The sequence below is a fragment of the Lampetra fluviatilis genome, chromosome 67, assembly GCF_964198595.1.
Source record: "Lampetra fluviatilis chromosome 67, kcLamFluv1.1, whole genome shotgun sequence".
In the NCBI taxonomy this organism is placed as follows: domain Eukaryota; kingdom Metazoa; phylum Chordata; class Hyperoartia; order Petromyzontiformes; family Petromyzontidae; genus Lampetra; species Lampetra fluviatilis.
In genome coordinates, this window is record NC_136341.1 from 6,505,979 (window position 1) to 6,521,010 (window position 15,032).

Sequence of the window (15,032 nt, forward strand, 5' to 3'; positions counted from 1 at the left end):
ACTCTCTCCCCCCACTCTCTCCCCCCACTCTCTCCCCCCACTCTCTCCCCCCACTCTCTCCCCCCACTCTCTCCCCCCACTCTCTCCCCCCACTCTCTCCCCCCACTCTCTCCCCCCACTCTCTCCCCCCACTCTCTCCCCCCACTCTCTCCCCCCACTCTCTCCCCCACTCTCTCCCCCCCACTCTCTCCCCCCCACTCTCTCCCCCCACTCCCCCCCCCATTCCCCCCACTCCCCCCCCCCATTCCCCCCACTCTCTCCCCCACTCTCTCCCCCCACTCTCTCCCCACTCCTCCCCCCCCCCCCCCCCACTCTCTCCCACCCACTCCCAACCCCCCCACTCCCCCCCCCACTCTCTCCCACTCCCCCCCCACACTTCCCCCCCCCCCCACTCCCCCACTCTCCCCTCCACTCCCCCCCCCCCCACTCTCTCCCACTCCCACCCCCCCACCCCCCCCCCCACTCTCTCCCCCCCCCCCACTCTCTCCCACTCCCCCCCCCACACTTCCCCCCTCCCACTCCCCCCCCCCCACACTCTCTCACCCACTCCCCCCCCCCCACCCCCCCACTCCCCCCCCCCACTCTCTCCCACCCCCCACTCTCTCCCACCCCCCCCCTCCCCCACCCACTCCCACCCCCCCCCACTCCCCCCCCCACTCTCTCCCACCCACTCCCCCATCCCTCTCTCCCCCCCCACCCCCCCACACTTCCCCCCCCACTCTCTCCCCCTCCCCCACTCCCCCCCCCACTCCCCCCTCCCTCGCTCGACCAACTGCCGCCTCGCGCTGCGCCCTGCCCCACAGCGCGCGCTCCTCTCCACCCGCTTCGCTCGCCTCGTGGAGGTCCCCGACTCGAACCGTCTTCCTGCGTGAGTGCTCTGGGGTGGAGAGACACTTTGAGGGGGGGGGGCTAGGGGAGCGGTGGCGCAACGGTTAGCGCACCGATTGCTGAGCTGACGAGAGAGACCCCGCCGGGATCGATTTCCATCGGCTCGCAGTGGACGGCAGGCGACGTTTCGGGTGCAGAGGCTACCTGGCGGAACGTGAGACGGTGTGTCTGTGTGTGTGTGTCACTGTGTGTGTGTGTGTGTGTCTATCTGTGTGTCTGTGTGTGTGTGTATCTGTGTGTGTGTGTCACTGTGTGTGTGTCACTGTGTGTGTGTGTCTATGTGTGTGTGTCTGTGTGTGTGTGTCACTGTGTGTCTGTCTATGTGTGTCACTGTGTGTGTGAATATGTGTGTGTGTGTCACTGTGTGTGTGTGAGTGTATGTGTGTGTCACTGTGTGTGTGTCTGTGTGTGTGTGTCTGTGTGTGGTGTGTGTGTCTGTGTCTGTGTGTGTGGTTTTGGTGTTGTTGGTGGTGGTGGTGTTGGTGGTGGTGTTGGTGGTGGCGGTGGTGTTGTTGGTGGTTGTGTTGGTGGTGTTGGTGGTGGTGTTGTTGTTGGTGGTGGTGTTGGTGGTGGCGGTGGTGTTGTTGGTGTTGGTGGTGGTTGTGTTGGTGGTGTTGGTGGTGGTGTTGTTGTTGGTGGTGTTGGTGGTGGTGTTGGTGGTGGTGGTGTTGGTGATGTTGGCGGTGTTGGCGGCGGTGTTGGTGGTGTTGATGTTGTTGTTGGTGGTGGTGGATCTTTTGTACTTTTCAATCAACAATGAAACATTCGAGCGGGATCGCTGCCCCGACTCCCCCAGCCGCACGCGGCGATCCACACTGAGCGAGGCCGCCAATCTTGTGGATGTGTGAGCAGCTCAGGGAGTCACCTGGAACGATCTGGCCAACACAGTTACCATCATCACCATTATCATCATCATCACCATCATCATCGTCTTCATTATCACCATCATCACACCATCATCATCACCATTATCATCATCATCACCATCACCATTATTACCATCACCACCATCATCATCATCGTCTTCATCACCATCATCATCACCATCATCACCACCATCATGATCACCATCATCATCGTCTTCATCATCACCATCATCATCACCACCATCATCATCGTCTTCATCATCATCGTCTTCATCATCACCATCATCGCCATCATAATCGTCTTCATCATCATCATCACCATCATCATCACCATCTTCATCACCATCATCACCATCATCACCATCATCATCACCATCATCACCATCATCACCATCATCATCGTCTTCATCATCATCTTCTGCAAGTGAGGTCGGCTGGGTCACGTGTCCCGCATGCCCGGCCAACTCGTGGCCCGGCAAGCAGCTTCTGTTGGGCAGCACAGAGAGAGAGAGGGTGGTGGTGGGTGAGTTAGTGGGTGGGTGAGTGGGTGAGTGGGTGGCACGGGCTCGAGAAGAGATGGAGCTGATGGGTGAGTGGATCGGTGGGTGAGTCGGTGGGTGAGTGGGTGGGTGAGTGGGTGGGTGAGTGGGTGGGTGAGTGGGTGGCACGGGCTCGAGAAGAGATGGAGCTGATGGGTGAGTAGGTCGGTGGGTGAGTCGGTGGGTGAGTGGGTGGGTGAGTGGGTGGCACGGGCTCGAGAAGAGATGGAGCTGATGGGGAGTGGGTCGTTGGGTGAGTCGGTGGGTGAGTGGGTGGGTGAGTGTGGTGGGTGAGTGGGTGGCACGGGCTCGAGAAGAGATGGAGCTGATGGGGGAGTGGGTCGGTGGGTGAGTCGGTGGGTGAGTGGGTGGGTGAGTGGGTGGGTGAGTGGGTGGCACGGGCTCGAGAAGAGATTGAGCTGATGGGGGAGTGGGTCGGTGGGTGAGTCGGTGGGTGGTGAGTGGGTGGGTGAGTGGGTGGGTGAGCGGGTGGCACGGGCTCGAGAAGAGATGGAGCTGATGGGTGAGTAGGTCGGTGGGTGAGTCGGTGGGTGAGTGGGTGGGTGAGTGGTGGCACGGGCTCGAGAAGAGATGGAGCTGATGGGGGAGTGGGTCGTTGGGTGAGTCGGTGGGTGAGTGGGTGGGTGAGTGGGTGGGTGAGTGGGTGGCACGGGCTCGAGAAGAGATGGAGCTGATGGGGGAGTGGGTCGGTGGGTGAGTCGGTGGGTGAGTGGGTGGGTGAGTGGGTGGGTGAGTGGGTGGCACGGGCTCGAGAAGAGATTGAGCTGATGGGGGAGTGGGTCGGTGGGTGAGTCGGTGGGTGGGTGGGTGAGTGGGTGGGTGAGTGGGTGGGTGAGCGGGTGGCACGGGCTCGAGAAGAGATGGAGCTGATGGGTGAGTGGGTCGGTGGGTGAGTCGGTGGGTGGGTGAGTGGGTGGGTGAGTGGGTGGCACGGGCTAGGGAAGAGATGGAGCTGATGGGTGAGTGGGTCGGTGGGTGAGTCGGTGGGTGGGTGAGTAGGTGGGTTAGTGGGTGGCACGGGCTAAATAAGAGATGGAGGAGGCTCGTGAAGGACGCTGCTGGGCAGTTGGAGGCAGTCGCCCTCCAGCAACAACAACGGAGGGCAGAGGATCGACGCTCACAACATCGAGCGGAGCGCCGGGCGGATAAAATGCACAGTAGGGGGTTACAGCTGGTGGTGCATCTACCAGTCATCTGAAGTCAGTCAACCCGTTGCACCTGATGGCTCTGTCCCGTGACCTCCTCCTGCACCTAGCCTGGCACAGTAGGGGGTACAGCTGGTGGCATCTGCCAACCATCTGAGTCGGTCAACCCATGGCACCTGCTGGGTATGTCCCGTGACCTCCTCCTGCACCTAGCCTGGCACAGTAGGGGGTACAGCTGGTGGTGCATCTACCGGTCATCTCAGTCGGCCAACCCGTGGCACCTGGTGGGTCTGTCCCGTGAACTCCTCGTGCACCTAGCCTGGCACGGCAGTCAACCCATGGCATTTGGTGAGTGAGTGGTCGAGTAAGTGGGTGGGTGAGTGGGTGAGTGTGTGTGTGAGTGGGTGTGTGAATGGGTGAGTGAGTGGGTGTGTGAATGGGTGGGTGAGTGGGTAGGTGAGTGGGTGGGTGAGTGAGTGAGTGTGTGAGTGGGTGGGTGGGTGAGTGAGTGAGTGGGTGAGTGGGGTGGGTGAGTGGGTGGGTGGTTGAGGGGGTGAGTGGGTGGGTGGGTGAGTGGGTGTGTGAGTGGGTGTGTGAATGGGTGGGTGAGTGGGTGTGTGAGTGGGTGGGTGGGTGACTGGGTAGGTGAGTGGGTGGGTGAGTGAGTGTGTGGGTGGGGGAGTGAGTGAGTGAGTGGGAGAGTGGGTGGGTGAGTGTGTGTGTGAGTGGGTGTGTCTGTGAATGCAGTTGGTTCAAGGATTAAATCTGTCACGTCAAGTTGAGTCCGTGTTGTTTGTGTTTACACATGTGCCGCCTGACAGAGACCCACAGACTCACGTAGAGACCCACGGACTCACACAGAGACCCACGGACTCACACAGAGACCCACGGACTCACACAGAGACCCACAGACTCACGTAGAGACCCACGGACTCACACAGAGACCCACAGACTCACGTAGAGACCCACGGACTCACACAGAGACCCACAGACTCACACAGAGACCCACAGACTAACACAGAGACCCACAGACTCACACAGAGACCCACAGACTCACACAGAGACCCACAGACTAACACAGAGACCCACAGACTCACACAGAGACCCACAGACTCACACAGAGACCCACAGACTCTGTACACAGAGACCGACAGACTCACACAGAGACCCACAGACTCACACAGATACACACAGACTCTATACACAGACACACACAGACTCACACACAGACACACACAGACTCTGTACACAGAGACACACAGACTCTGTACACAGACACACACAGACTCACACACAGACACACAGACTCTGTACACAGAGACCCGCAGACTCTGTACACAGAGACATACAGACTCACACAAAGAGACACACACAGACTCTGTACACAGAGACCCACAGACTCACACATAGACTCACACACAGACTCTGTACACAGACACACACAGACTCAGACACAGACACGCACAGACCCACACACAGACTCTGTACACAGACACACACAGAGACACACAGAGACCCACAGACTCCGTACACAGACACAAACAGACACGGACACACACACACTCTGTACACAGACACACACCGACATACACTAACTTGGAGTCTGCGTGAATCTCACTTCTCTCCATCTGCAGGCTTCAATGAACCATACTCAGACACAGACACGCACAGACTCACACACAGACTCACACACAGACACACACAGACTCTGTACACAGACTCTGCACACAGACTCACACACACACAGACACACACAGACTCACACACAGACTCACACAGAGACACACACAGACTTGGAGTCTGTCTGCGTGAATCTCACTTCTCTCCATCCAGGGTTCAATGAACCATAGACTCAGACACAGACACGCACAGACTCAGACACAGACACACACAGACTCACACACAGACACACACAGACACACACAGACTCACACACAGACACACACAGACTCACACAGAGACACACACAGACTTGGAGTCTGCGTGAATCTCACTTCTCTCCATCCAGGGTTCAATGAACTATCCCAAATATGCGCAGGGGACTGAATTCCTGTGTCGACTTGCTCCCAAGTTCACGTGGCTATGTTCATCATCAACATCATTATATATTTATTATTATTATTGCTGTTATAGTTTATTATTTATTTATATATTACCTTGCCAGCAGTTCATGCTGCCAGAGGGACAAGGGAGTGCAGCTGCGGTGGTGGTGGTGTTGTTGGTGGTGTTGGTTGTGGTGGTGGTGTTGGTGGTGGTGTTGTTGGTGGTGTTGGTTGTGGTGGTGGTGTTGGTGGTGGTGTTGGTTGTGGTGGTGGTGTTGGTGGTGGTGTTGGTGGTGTTGGTTGTGTTGGTGGTGTTGGTGGTGGTGTTGGTTGTGGTGGTGGTGTTGGTGGTGGTGTTGTTGGTGGTGTTGGTTGTGGTGGTGGTGTTGGTGGTGTTGGTTGTGTTGGTGGTGTTGGTGGTGGTGTTGGTTGTGGTGGTGGTGTTGGTGGTGGTGTTGTTGGTGGTGTTGGTTGTGGTGGTGGTGTTGGTGGTGGTGTTGGTTGTGGTGGTGGTGGTGTTGGTGGTGTTGTTGGTGGTGTTGGTTGTGTTGGTGGTGTTGGTGGTGGTGTTGGTTGTGGTGGTGGTGTTGGTGGTGGTGTTGTTGGTGGTGTTGGTTGTGGTGGTGGTGTTGGTGGTGGTGTTGGTTGTGGTGGTGGTGTTGGTGGTGGTGTTGTTGGTGGTGTTGGTTGTGGTGGTGGTGTTGGTGGTGGTGTTGGTTGTGGTGGTGGTGTTGGTGGTGGTGTTGGTGGTGTGGGTGGTTGATGGTGGTGGTGGTGTTGGTGGTGATTGTGGTGGTGTTGGTGGTGATGGTGGTGGTGGTTGTGGTGATTGTGGTGGTGTTGATGATGATGGTGGTAGTGGTGTTGTTGTTGTAGGTGATGGTGGTGGTGTTGATGGTGGTGGTGTTGGTGGTGATGGTGGTGTTGGTGGTGATGGTGTTGGTGGTGATGGTGGTGATGGTGGTGGTGTGGATGGTGTTGGTTGTGGTGTTGGTGGTGGTGGTGGTGTTGGTGATGGTGATGGTTGTGGGTGGTGTTGGTGATAGTGGCGCTTATGGTGGTGGTGTGGTGGTGTTGATGGTGGTGGTGTTGGTGGTGATGGTGTTGGTGGTGATGGTGGTGATGGTGGTGGTGTGGATGGTGTTGGTTGTGGTGTTGGTGGTGGTGGTGGTGGTGGTGTTGGTGATGGTGATGGTTGTGGGTGGTGTTGGTGATAGTGGCGCTTGTGGTGGTGGTGTGGTGGTGTTCTTGGTGGTGGTGTTGATGATGATGATCGTGGTGTTGGTGTTGTTGATGGTGGTGGTGGTGGTGGTGTGGGTGATGTTGTTGTTGATGATGGTGGTATGGGTGTTGTTGATGGTATTGTTGTTGTTGATTATGGTAGTGGTGTTGGTGGTGCCTCCCCGGGGTGTTCCATTCCGTTGGGGAGGGGTGGTGCAGCGGTTAGCGCGCCATGCCCCGGCGAGCTCGGTGTGGGCACGTGTCCCCCTCGTGTGTGTGGTGTGTGTGTGGTGTGTGTGTGTGGTGTGTGTGTGGTGTGTGTATGTGTGGTGTGTGTGTGTGTTGTGTGTGTGTGGTGTGTGTGTGGTGTGTGTGTATGTGTGGTGTGTGTGTGTGTTGTGTGTGTGGTGTGTGTGATGTGTGTGGTGTGTGTTTGCGGTGTGTGTGTGTGGTGTGTGTTTGTGTCTGGTGTGTGGGTTGTGTGTGTGTGTGGTGTGTGTGTGTGGTGTGTGTTTGTGTCTGGTGTGTGTGGTGTGTGTGCGGTGTGTGTGTGTGTGGTGTGTGTTTGTGTCTGGTGTGTGTGTTGTGTGTGTGTGTGTGGTGTGTGTGTGGTGTGTGTGTATGTGTGTGTGATGTGTATGTGTGATGTATGTGTGTGGTGTGTGTGTGCGGTGTGTGTGTGTGTGGTGTGTGTTTGTGTCTGGTGTGTGTTGTGTGTGTGTGTGGTGTGTGTGTGGTGTGTGTGGTGTGTGTGTATGTGTGTGTGATGTGTATGTGTGATGTATTTGTGTGTGGTGTGTGTGGTGTGGTGTGTGTGTGTGTGGTGTGTGGTGTGTGTGTGTGTGGTGTGTGTATGTAGTGTGTGTGTGGCGTCTGTGACCGCTACAGCGGCTAAATGGGGGCTCTGGACGGGTGCGAGGGGTTGGTAACCCCTAAACTACGAACAAAAAATTGAATTAACAAGCTTGTGCCGGAGGCCCCGGGGGACAGGCGTCTATGCCGTCTCCTGGCCAAACCCCATTTGGCGGAGCCAGGAGATTGAATCTTTACCTTCGGGGCTCCTCCAGAAACAACAACAAAAAAGTCACTACGAATGGCCACGTGGAATGTTCGAACGCTCACTGCGGAGGAGAGGCTGCCACTCCTCTGTCGGGAGCTGGACCGGTACCACCTGGATATCTGTGGCATTCAGGAGGTCCGGTGGACCGGCTCTGGCTCCTGCCACCATGAGGGGTGGACAGTCTTCTACTCGGGGCAGGAGACTGCCAAACAACAGGGAGTGGCTCTTCTTCTGAACAAAACAATGAAGGGGGCGTGGGAGCGTGGCAGTGAGGTGTGGGAAGCTGTAAGCCCCAGGATACTTTGGGCTCGCCTTCCCATCAACCGGAGGCGAGGAGTGGTGGTCGTGGTTACTTATGCCCCCAACGAAGACGAACATCCGTGGAGGGATGCAGGTAAGGCTGATGAGTCAGATGCCTTCTATGACCTCCTGTCACAGGTGCTGGCTAAAGTGGCCACTCGAGATAGAGTCATCTTGTTGGGTGACTTTAATGCCCGAGTTGGTCATGATGCTGGCACCTGGTCTGGAGTGATTGGAAGGCATGGGCCAAATCAGATCAAAAACAACGGTAGGAGGCTGCTAGATTGTTGTGCAGCCCATGGGCTTGTAATTACCAACACGCTGCTCCAGCATCGGCGCATACATACAACATCATGGATGCATGCCGGGTCCAAGTAAGAACATCTGCTGGACTACGTAGCGAAGGACCAGTGGATGCGGGCCCATGTCCTTGACACCAGGACCTACCGTGGAGCTGATCTACACTCTGATCGATGCCCGGGTGCGGTCAAAAGATGGCTCCCTATTGGTCAACCTGGTAATTGCGGCTCACTCAGAGGAGGAGTTGGAGGCGCTGCTGCTGAAACTGGAGTGTGCCACTAAGAGGTGGGGCCTTACCATCAGCCCCACTAAAACGAAGCACCTGCCTGGGTATTTTGTCCCATCGGACACTCCACCCACACAACTCCCAATCGGTGATGGGGCAGTTGTGGAGAGAGTGGAGAGTTTCCAATACCTGGGCAGTGTGCTCATGACCGGCTCCGATTTGACAGCAGAAGTCTCACTCCGAATCAGTCGAGCGGAATTACCTTTTCATCGGTTGCATAACGCTGTGTGGAGCTACCTGGTCTATCACTCCGCATGAAGGTTCAGGTCTTCTTGGCCATGGTCATTCCCTCCCTTCTCTATGCTTGCAAAACGTGGACCCCGCTAATGGAACATTTTCGCCAGTTAGAAACATTTAGGCTGGCCTGCCTACGATCCATTCTTCGGTTGAACCAGACTGGATTGTGTGAGGAGCTCACAAATCCTTGAAAGATCTGGACAAAGTCCCATCGGTGAGCTCCTCCGGCAGGCAAGGCTACGTTGGCTGGGCCATGTAGCCCGCATGCCCAGCCACCGCATGCCTAAACAGCTTTTGTTTAGCTGGATCGAGGGAGCTAAACAGGCACGGCACGGGCTAGAGAAGAGATGAAGTGATGTGGTACAGGAGGATGTGGAGCTGAGTGGACTTGCCGATGACTGGTACCAGCGGTGTCAAGATCGGCCTCTGTAGAGGAGGCTCGTGAAGGATGATGCTGCTGGGCAGTTGGAGGCAGTCGCCCTCCAACAACAACAGAGGGCGGAGGAGCGACGCTCACAACAACGAGCGGAGCACCGGGTGGCTAAAGCACAGCAAGTTGGCACAGTAGGGGGCACAGGTGGTGCATCAGCCAGTCATCTCGGTCATCTCGGTCAGTCGACCCGTGGCACCTGCTGGGTCTGCCCCGTGACCTCCTGCTAGCGGGCGTTCAACACTTCACGTGGCCTCAAGGTGCACATGGCCTGGCACAAGCGTCGTGGTGATGTCACCACCAATTTGTGGCGAATGGCTGTTTTTGTTCTGGTAGTGGCGTTGTGTGTCTACCTATATGTACGTTTGTGTGCATGATTGTTTGTAAAAATGTCCGTTGAACGTCCTTGTACAGTGTAGTGTATAGTAGTGTATAGTGTAGTGTATAGTGTAGTGTATAGTAGTGTATAGTCTAGTGTATAGTAGTTGTATAGTGTAGTGTATAGTGTAGTGTATAGTAGTGTATAGTAGTGTATAGTGTAGTGTATAGTGTAGTGTATAGTAGTGTATAGTGTAGTGTATAGTGTAGTGTATAGTAGTGTATAGTGTAGTGTATAGCAGTGTTTAGTAGTTATAGTGTTGTGTATAGTAGTGTATAGTGTCGTTTATAGTAGTGTATAGTGTAATGTATAATGTAGTTTATAGTAGAGTAGTGTCTAGTGTAGTGTATAGTGTATAGTCATGTATAGTAGTGTATAGTGTATTATCGTCAACATCATCACCACCATCATTAACATCATCATCACCATCACCGCCATCATCTTTAACATCATCGTCACCATCACCACTAGGGGTCGGCACGGTTTGAACCGACTCAAACTGGTTTCAAATTGAGCAATCCAAACCAAACCAGCGACGACTGAACCAAACCAAACCAAAACCAAACCAAACTAAGCTAAACCAAACCTCTTAAGTTGGCTTGAACCAAACTAGTTTGAGCCGGTTCCACCCTGTCCAAGCCAAACCGAGTCGGTTTTCGTAGCCCCAAACCAAACCGAACCAGTTCAAACAGAGCCAAACCAAACCGATTTGGTTCGGTTCAAACCGCGGTTTGGTGGTTTGAGCCAAACCGTGCCGACCCCTAATCACCACTACCATCACCATCATCATCGCCACCATCACTGCCACCGCCACCATCATTAGCATCACCACCACCACCGCCACCATCATTAACATGAACTGCATCTCGATTTGTCCTTTAGGCTCCAATCTGCTCTACGCAGTAGGCAGTGGTGGTGGTTGAGGCCCCACCATGAGGTGGTGGCTGGTGGTGGTGGCGGTGGTGGCAGTGGTGGCGCCGCTGGGTCACGCCAGGACATGGCGACACTTCCTGGCGGCCGAAGAGAGGCCCTGGGACTTCGGGACGCGGGGGTGAGACAACAGTGATGATGACGATGATGACGACGACGACGATGATGATGATGATGATGACGATGACGATGATGACGACGATGATGATGATGATGATGACGACGATGATGATGATGATGACGATGATGATGATGACGATGATGACGACGATGATGACGACGATGATGACGACAATACTGACGATGATGATGTTGATGTTGACGATGATGATGACGACGATGATGACGATGATGATGACGACAATACTGACGATGATGATGTTGATGTTGGCGATGATGATGACGATGATAACAGAGTGAATCCGCGTGCTGCGAGTGATCTCCCCCCCACCGCACCACCACCACCACCCACGTGACCCCCACGTGTTCCCCATGTTGGTACTTTACCCCCCTCGCCCACTCGTTGTGATTGGCTCCACGCAGGGCACGCTGGGAGACCAAGGCCGTGTTCGTGGGGTACAAAGACGCGACTTTCCAGGACGATATCCCCACAGAACCCTGGCAAGGTACATGGCGTGTCACGGTGGCTCGGAGATGTTGACTACCTCGCCTGGTCTACAGGAGGTCGTGGGTTCGATCCTGACCCTGACGCCCACGGTGACTAGGATATATTAACTACATATTCTTAGGTTTTTTCGGTAAAGTCGCGTAGGTAAAAAATTAGAATTAAGTAAAATAAAATAAAAATAAAAATCACGACGTTTCGATTGCAACACAAGCAATCATCATCAGGTATAAATGAAATAGCAACAGAAAATTCTAACCAGAAAAACTATAGACAGACATATAAGCAGACAGATATCGCCAAGATACATAGAGAGAGAGTAACACAGGTACAGAGAGGGAGATCGTCTCTGTGGAGTGGCCTTAAATAGGCAGAGGGGGCGGTGGCAGAGAGATGAAGGGGTTAGATCAAAAAAATTAACATGTCAATGAGTGCGGAAAACACGTAGTAAAGTAAGCTTGAACATTAACTACATCGCCTGGTCTACAGGAAGTCGTGGGTTCGATCCCGACCCTGATGCCACAGTGGCCAGGAAATGTTAACCACATCGCCTGGTGTGCAGGAGGTCGTGGGTTCGATGCCGACCCTGATGATGCCTGCTGTATATGTGGAGTTTGCGTGTCTCTCTCTCTCTCATCATCATCACGGTGGCTAGGAGATGTTAACTACCTCGCCTGGTACCCAGGAGGTCGTGGGTTCGACGCCGACCCTCACGATTCCCGCTGCTGTATTTTCGGCCAACGTTCTAGCCCTACCCATTAAACAAAAACCTCTATTGTGGATGACGTTGGTTGCGAAAGCCTACCACGTGTTCAACTTCTACTCCAACCACGATGGCTGGGCACGTGGGGGCAGGGGGGAGGCCTAGTGTCCCACTGACCCCCCCCCTCAACTCCCCCCCCCCTCCCCCCCAGGTCTCCTGGGCCCCGTGTTGAGGGCGGAGGTGGGTGACACCATTGAAGTGGTCTTCCTCAACAGAGCCGGGAGGCCCTACAGCCTGCACGCTCACGGCGTCGCATACCGCAAGAGTTCCGAGGGTGAGTTCGACAAGGGGATGGGGGGCTGGGGGGGCGGGGAGGGTGTGAGTGGGGAGAGGGACCCCCTTTATAGGGAGACCTCACACAGGGGGACCACGATCTGCCTCTGCGGATGAGGATTGGGATCAGTCGGGGGGGTCTTTCTCTGTCTTTGTGGGATCGGCAGTGGGATTAGAAGGTTATATGGCGCTGACTCTCTGGGTCTCTGTCTCTCTCGGATCAGTAGGGGCTTGTCTGGGATCAATAGGGGTCTCTCTGTCTCTTTGGGATTGGCAGTGGGATTAGAAGGTTATATGGCGCTGACTCTCTTACGATAAAGCTTACGATGAAACTTACGATGAAACTTACGACACAAACTCACAACACAGCTTACGTTGAAACTTACGACAAAACTTACGACGCAACTTATGATCAAACTTAAGATGAAACTTCTGATTAAATTTACGATGAAACTTACGACACAAACTCACAACACAGCTTACAATGAAACTTACGACAAAACTTACCACGCAACTTACGACAAAACTTACGATGAAACTTACGACGCAACTAACGACGCAACTAACGACGCAACTTACAACGAAACTTACGACGAAACTCACGGCAAAATTTACGACGCAACTCACGATGAAACTTACGATCAAACTCACAACACAGCTTACGATCAAACTTACGACACAAACTCACGACACAGCTTACGATGAAATTTACGACGAAATTTACCACGCAACTTACGATGAAACTTACGACAAAACTTACAACGCAAATTATGATCAAACTTAAGATGAAACTTCTGATGAAACTTACGACGCAACTTACAACGAAACTTACAATGAAACTTACGACGCAACTTACGACGAAACTTACAATGAAACTTATGACGCAACTTACGATGAAACTTACGACTCAACCAACGACGCAACTTATGATCAAACTTAAGATGAAACTTCCGCTCGACCTCCGCCAGGCGCCGCCTACGCGGACGGCACCTCGACCGAGCAGGAAAAGGCCGACGACGCCGTGGCCCCCGGCCAGCGGCACACGTACGTGTGGCGCGTGGCCGAGGGGCCCACGGATGTGGACCCCGAGTGCCTCACCTACGCCTACCATTCGCACGTGGACACCGTCAAAGACTCGGGCTCGGGCCTCTACGGAGCGCTCGTCGTCTGTAGGAATGGTACGTGTGTGTGTACACGTGTGTGTGTGTCTGTCTGTGTGTGTGTGGGGGGGTACACGTGTGGGTGTGTGTGTGTACACGTGTGTGTGTGTCACTGTATCTCTATGTGATGTGGGGAGCGTTCGTGCAGCGGTTAGCGCTACGCTGCGCTATGAAAACGGCGGTCCGGATTCGATTCCCGCTCACGGCCAACACTGGTAACGATTATCTGAACCGGTCCTGAGCTTCCCCTAGGTCGACTCAGCCTCAAATGAGTACCTTGTGCGGTGTGTAGTGAACATCGCCACTGGGGAGACAAAGGCGGTCAGGCGTGGTGCTGGCCACTCACCCATTCAGGCCTTCATAGATGCTCGCTAAGAGCACTTGTCCCTACAGTCTGTTACAGGCTATACGGGGGATCTTTGTCTTTTGTGCGTTTGGAGTTTATGGCTCTGGCTCTCTCAGCAAATCTGCGGCTCTCTGAGTGAGTCCATGACCCTCTGGCTCGCTGAGCCAGTCTATGGCTCACTGAGTGAAGCTACGAATCTCTGCCTCGCTGAGCCAGTCTATGGCTCACTGAGTGAAGCTATGGCTCTCTGGCGGTCTGAGCGAGTCTATGGCTCACCGAGTGAAGCTATGGCTCTCTTGTTCTCTGATGATGTCTATGTCTCTCTGGCTCTCTGGGTGAGTCTTTGGCTCGCTGGCTCTCAGAGCCGGTCTCTGGCTCTCTGAGAGAGAGAGTCTTGCGGCTCTGCGAGCCAGCCCATGGCTCTCTGAGCGAGCCAGCGACTCTCTGGGGGAGTCTACGGCTCTCTGAGTAAGTCCATGACCCTCTGGCTCGCTGAGCCAGTCTCTGGCTCTCCGAGCCAGCCCATGGCTCTCTGGCTCTTTGAGCGAGCCAGCGTCTCTCTGAGGGAGTCTACGGCTCTCTGAGTAAGTCCATGACCCTCTGGCTCGCTGAGTGAAGCTACGAATCTCTAGCTCACTGAGCCAGTCTATGGCTCACTGAGTGAAGCTATGGCTCTCCGAGTGAAGCTATGGCTCTATGGCTGTCTGAGGATGTCTACGTCTCTCTGGCTCTCTGAGTAAGTCTTTGGCTTGCTGGCTCTCTGAGAAAGTCTGCGGCTCTCCGAGCCAGCCCATGGCTCTCTGGCTCTCCTCCGAACGCGGCATCCTGCCCCCCTTCCAGGCTCGCTGGATGCGCACGGCCGTCAGAAGCTTGCGGAGCGATCCATCGTGCTGGCGTTCGCCTCCGACTCGCAAGCGCACAGCTGGTACAGCGCCCGCAGCGAGCTCACCTACACCATCAACGGCTTCGAGCGGGGACACATACCAGGTGCGGAGAGAGACACACAGAGACTCATAGAGATACGTATAGATTCAGAGATTCATAGATACTCATAGAGACTCATAGAGATACGTAGAGATTCGTAGAGACTCATAGAGACCCGTAGAGATTCATAGAGATTCATATAGACTCACCTACACCATCAACGGCTTCCCAGGTGCGGCAGAGACACACATAGACTCACTGAGATTCATAGAGACTCGTAGAGACACACGGAGACTC

The 15,032-nt window shown here is 54.6% G+C and overlaps 1 protein-coding gene across 1 annotated transcript in view; it reads left to right on the top strand.

The window, feature by feature from the left end:
- Positions 1-756: 756 nt before the first annotated feature.
- Positions 757-15,032, top strand: part of LOC144952376 (coagulation factor V-like) — a 57,326-nt gene continuing 43,050 nt past the window's right edge. The window contains 6 exon segments of the mRNA XM_078882766.1: positions 757-868; positions 10,597-10,765; positions 11,188-11,270; positions 12,184-12,306; positions 13,274-13,483; positions 14,652-14,798. Coding sequence (XP_078738892.1) covers positions 10,647-10,765; positions 11,188-11,270; positions 12,184-12,306; positions 13,274-13,483; positions 14,652-14,798 — 682 coding nt within the window. The 5' untranslated portion in view covers positions 757-868; positions 10,597-10,646.